The 5,603-nt window shown below is 56.0% G+C and overlaps 1 protein-coding gene across 1 annotated transcript in view; it reads right to left on the bottom strand.

The window, feature by feature from the left end:
• The window catches only part of SHANK1 (SH3 and multiple ankyrin repeat domains 1), a 46,586-nt gene that overhangs the window by 26,551 nt on the left and 14,432 nt on the right, over positions 1 to 5,603 (bottom strand). The window contains 3 exon segments of the mRNA XM_010849732.1: positions 378 to 453; positions 631 to 744; positions 5,041 to 5,234. Of these exon segments, the coding sequence (XP_010848034.1) occupies positions 378 to 453; positions 631 to 744; positions 5,041 to 5,234 (384 nt within the window).

Below are 5,603 nucleotides of genomic sequence, written 5' to 3' on the forward strand. Positions count from 1 at the left end.
AGCATGGGATGCACACACTTCCGCTGCACAGGACTGCACAGAGATGCGGCACGTGAAGGAGACAGGAGCCTCCAGCCACCATACAGGTGAGCTCCCCAGCCCCCCGGGCATCCCCACCTTGCCCCAGTCCACCTCATTGGTCTCTGGCTACCCCAGAGCTGGGCAGTCTCAGTGGCTGCCAAGGACAATTTGGGGTTGGGCTCTGTGGTCTGAAGCTAACCCTCCCTCCCTCCACCCCGGATCAAACGCTAGAGGGAGCAGACAAGAGAGGGGGCTTCGAGGTGACAGAAATATTTAGAAGGTGGAGGAAATATTTAGAAGGTGGAGTGGGAGGGATTTGGGGTGGCGGGGTTGCCCGAGGGTGTAAGGACATTTACCTTGGGGCATCAAAGCTGTCGTAGGAGCCCACGGTATAATGCCGGAAGAGTCTCTTTGCCTTGTCACTTCGGCTTTCTGCAGGGGGACAGAGGATGACCTTGGACCTTCTACTCTGGAAATCATGGGTTCACCCCCTGATTTGGGTGTCCTGGCCCAAGCCTTCCCTTCGACCTCCCACCCCCACCAGGAGGGGGAAAGGAAGGGACATGGGAATCTAGAGTAAGTTGGGGACACCTGGGGGTTCCTCATTACCTTGCTTTGCTTCCTGGGAGCGGTTGGCCACCTCTTCCAGGCAGTCAGAGGGGAACCAGCCGATGCGACCTTTGACCTGGCCTTCCCAGAAGCCTCCTTCCCCGATGCTAAGCACTGGATGGGGAGTGGGGACATAGAATAGAAATATTTCTGCATTTCCATGCTGCCCACACCTCCCCTACCCTGCCCGCTCCGAACACGTGATGCACAGTCTTTCCACAATTCTCAGTACCTTGCCCAGAACCTGGCCCAAGGGCATCCTTATGAAGGGGCAAGGGGGAAGTGTGTGTGTGCTCAGTCGCTCAGTCATATCCGAATATTTGCGGCCCCATGAATGGTAGCCCGCCAGGCTCCTCTGTCCTTGAGATTTCCCAGGCAAGAATACTGGAGTGGGTTGCCATTTCCTCCTCCAGGGAATCTTCTGGACCCAGGGATTGAATCTGCATTGTCTTCTGCATTGCAGACGGATTCTTTACTGCTAGCCATCGGGGAGGCCCCATGAGGGGGAAGGGGGAGATAGTCACTCCTGCATAGTAGCTTCCTGAACACAGCGGGGACACCCAGAGGCACTGGGGAGAAGGGCTGTGTCCCATGACGTGGTCCTTGCAAGTTAGGGACATGTCCACAACTGGCTCTCATCTCCCCTGGTAACCAGTCACAACTCAGTTATTCCGTAATTTCCCTAAACCCCGGTAGGCTCCTAGGTCACGTTATACCTCATCACTACCCCTGCCATCTCCTGCAGTCTCCTTGCCACTTAACCTTTTGTCATCTGTTCCCAGATCCCTCCTTCTGTCTCTTTGCTTCCCCTGGCTCTAGATGGGAGATTAGAGTTGGCTCTCCTCTCCCCTGCTTGTTACCAGAGGCCCCTGCCTACCACCCCTACCTCTTAGACATCAAGCATACATTGACCTACAGTGATGGGCGGTAGGGACAGCTAATGTTTCTCCAACTCTCACTGGGGCTAGGACCCTAAGAGGGGTCATTTGCTCCATTTTACTGATGGAGAAACAGAGGCTCGGAGAAATTCAGGCTTGTTTGCCCCAGGCTTTGCAGCCTGGATTTGAACACTCCAGTCTTGCTACCTCTCTGTTCCAGTGCTTTGCTGCTGCTGTTCCTGATCATGACGAGAGCGACAGTGACAAGCCCACAGCCGTCCACCTCTCCAGCATCTTTCACAGCTCTGTTCCCACTTGGCCCTTCACATCCTTCATTCACTCTCTCCTTACACCTCAGTAGGTAACAACTGATTTCTCACTTTATAGATGAAGCTGAAGCTAAAGTAGAAAAACCTCTTGCCCAGGGGTGGCTCGAGCCATGCTAGGGTTGGGGTTGGGGTCATGTGATGCTTTGCCCTGCACTGATCACCTCCTCTGAGAGGGTCTGGGGAAACTCCAGCCAGGAGATGCTCAAGGTCATGGAAGAGAGCAGATGTGTGTCAAGAGGTCTGGGCTCTTGGCTGACTTTGCCTTGCCCAGCTGGATGATCTGGGAATCATTCATTTGTTCACTAAAAAAATATGTATTTTGTGCCAGTCATGAGTCAGACATCAGGCTAGGACCCGAGTACAGCTGTTGTGTTAGTTGCTCAGTCGTGTCCGACTCTTTGTGACCCCGTGGACTATAGCCCACCAGGCTCCTCTGTCCATGGGATTCTCCAGGCAAGAATACTGGAGTGGGTTGCCATGCCCTTCTCCAGGGGATCTTCCCAACCCAGGGATGAAACCTGGGTCTCCTCTGGCATTGCAGGCAGATTCTTTGCTGTCTGAGCCACTAGGGAAGTGAGTAGAGCTGTCAGACACAGCACACGTGGTTCCTGTCCTCACGGAGCTTCCAGACTGGCAGCCAGTGGAGTCATAACTTTACAAGTGACCCCATGATTGGAAAACTGAGGTCAGGGCTTAAGCGGGGAAAGGAGAGGGTTTTTGGAGAAAGACCAGATAGGAGTATATAAATCTGATGAGGGAACTTCCTCGGTGGTCCTAGAGGTTAAGACTTCGCCTTCCAATGCAGGGGGTGTGGGTTTGATCCCTGGTCGAGAGGCTAAGATTCTACATAAACCATAAAACAGAAGCAATATTCTAACAAATGCAGTAAAGACTTTAAAACTGGTCCACATCAAAAAAAAATCTCTATAAACAAATCTGATGGCATGGGGGGATCAGGAAGGCATCTCAGAGGATGTGACATACGGGCTGAGACCTAAAGGATGCGGGGAGTGCAGGAGGCAGAGAGAGGGGGCTTTCTGGGCAGAAGGAACAGCATGTGCAAAGAGTTTAGGGTGGAAAAAGACTTGGGGCGTTTGAGGAAGGATAAGGAGGATAAGGTCCCTGGAACCCTTCAAGTGAAGCAAAGAGCAGCCTGAGATGAGGCTGTGTTGGGGGCAGAGTGGACAGAGGAGGGGCTTGCAGGCCAGGCTGAGGCCCTAGGCTTTGATCCTGAGAGCAGAGGGAGTCTGCTACCTTAATCGGGCTATGAAGAAGCCCAGTGACATCATGGATGTGGGTGTGCTCTGAGGCAGTCAGGGAACTTTTAAGGAAAGGAAAGGATATGAAGTCAGGGCAGCACATCGGATGACTGGGCTTGACACTCATAAAGACACATAGAAGATGTAGCCCATGGCCCTCTGCCTGTGGGAGGGTCCCTCACCTCTGACCTCAGCTTCCCCTTCTTCTTTTGCACAGACCTGACCCCCACTCCTGAGAGTCCCTTGGACCACAAGGAGATCCAACCAGTCCATCCTAAAGGAAATCAGTCCTGAGTGTTCATTGGAAGGACTGATGCTGAAGCTAAAACTCCAATACTTTGGCCATCTGATGCAAAGAACTGACTCAATGGAAAAGACCCTGATGCTGGGAAAGATTGAAGGCGGGAGGAGAAGGGGACGACAGAGGATGAGATGGTTGGATGGCATCACTGACTCAATGGACATGAGTTTGAGTAAACTCCGGGAGTTGGTGATGGACAGGGAGGCCGGGTGTGCTGTGGTTCATGGGGCTGCAAAGAGTCGGACACGACTGAGTGACTGAACTGACCCCCTACCCGGCCATACGCACACATACACACTCTCCCCTGGCACGCTGCCCCTCTGCCAGAGGCACTGCCCCTGCCTGGCTGCCACAGTTAGCTCCTGCATTTGGCCATTCATCCATTCACCCGTTCACTCAGCAGATGTGCACCGAGGCCCTCTGTGTGCTGCGTCATTAACCTGGGCCCTGATGACCCAGCTCCTGGTGACACGCGGCCTCATCTTCAGAAACTCAGGCCCCAGGGAGACAGACTACAAGACAGACATAACTACACAACCCAACTGACACTCTGACCCTGGCACGCTCTTCAAGGCCCACTTAAACCATGTCTCCTGTGGGAAGACACCCCCTCCTCCACCCCCAGACTCAGCTTCCCCCAGGGCCTAGGGTCTCTCCCTTCTAAGTGCCCCTAGTGGGGGCTGCGTATGATAATGACAGCTGGCCTTATTAGGTATGAATCACTGTTCTGTGGGCTTTCTAAGAGCTGACACCTTTAATCCTCGTAAAGGTCCCATTGTACAGATGAGAACACTGAGCCTTGGAGAAGTCGCTCGCCTGAGGCCGCCCTGCTAGGAAGTGCAGGAGCGGGGACTTGAACCCAGACAGCCTGGTTCTCAACCCCTACGCAACTCGGCTCATCTGCCAGCCTAGAGTTGGCCAAAGAATTGCTCCCCCGCCTTGAATGAACTACGGCAGGGTACTTCCTGTCTCCAAAGCACCATTCTGTCCAAGAACACACATCGGCAGCCTTGTGAAGTCGCACGCGGGGGATCCTGGCATGGTTTTCCAGAGGAAGGCAGGGAAACAGGAGAGAGGCAAGCCCCGTGACAGCAGCCTCTGTTCAGAAAGCCCTCAGCAGGGACTGGCTTCACCTACTGCCCATCTCACCAGAGCCCGAGAGAGCGGGCACCACTACCCCGTGTCTCAGATGAAGACGCCTGGCAGAGGCAGGAGGTGAAGTCAAGGTGGCATGTCCCTCACTCTCCGCACAAGAGAGCGAGAAGAACTGTGGTTTCGGACTGGGGACCTCAGGCAAGTCGCTTCACCCGTGCAAGGCTCTGCCCCTTCGACTGGACAATGGGCTCCGGACACCCGCCTTCAAGGGTGACGGTGAGCGAGATGGGCCCTCATGGGGTCGATGTCCCAGAGATGCTCATCTCCTCTCTTTTGCCTGGACCCACCTCCTGGCAGCGCAGCATCTGAGCTCCACTGTTTGCTCCTCCGAGGCGGAAGGGGAACCTAGGTCTCTCTGAGGTCTCCAGCGTGCCCTGGACGTTCCAGGTGCTGGACAACTGTTGGTCACGGGCCGGCCCCTCCCTGAGAGGTGGGTGAGTTCACCTGCCAACCCTTGCCCACAGCCCCGCTGCACCCTGCCCCTTTACCTTTGATCTTTTCGCCCTTGCTCAGGGAGATCTCCCCCTCGGCTTGGGCCTGGTAGGACTTCACAGCCATGAAGGAGCGTCCAGGGACTGCCGAGTAGAGCTTCCTGCGTCTCCCGCGGCTGCCCAGGGAGCCCCCGGGGCCCCCGGAGCCCCCCGTGCCCCCGGCTGGCCCTTCCCGGGGTGTCCCGCTGGAGCTGCATACACAGAGGGTGTGAGAGGCAAGGGGGAGTGGAGGGAGGGGGCACCTCTGGGAGAACAGGGGTCCTTGGGGGGGTGGGAGGTGGAGCATCAGGGTGGGGGAGGGAGTCTGAGTGCCTTTTCCGGCTCTGGGGGCTGGGGGTGGGGGGTGGAGGGGAAGAGGGCATTTGGGGCTCCCCCTGCCTGCCCGATACAAGCCGCCAGCCCCCTTTCCTGCCTCCTGGCTTCCGGCTCTGTCCCCTCCCACGGGCCTGCACACCCTGCCTGATTCAGCTTCCTGAAGCTGAGCTCTGCCTGTGTCATCCCTAGCTCACGAGCCTTTGGCGACTCCCAGCTTCCTCCTGGGCTGGGTCCAGCGCCTCTCC

This window comes from Bison bison, unplaced genomic scaffold (genome assembly GCF_000754665.1).
Source record: "Bison bison bison isolate TAMUID 2011002044 unplaced genomic scaffold, Bison_UMD1.0 scf7180017864285, whole genome shotgun sequence".
Classification (NCBI taxonomy): Eukaryota; Metazoa; Chordata; class Mammalia; order Artiodactyla; family Bovidae; genus Bison; species Bison bison.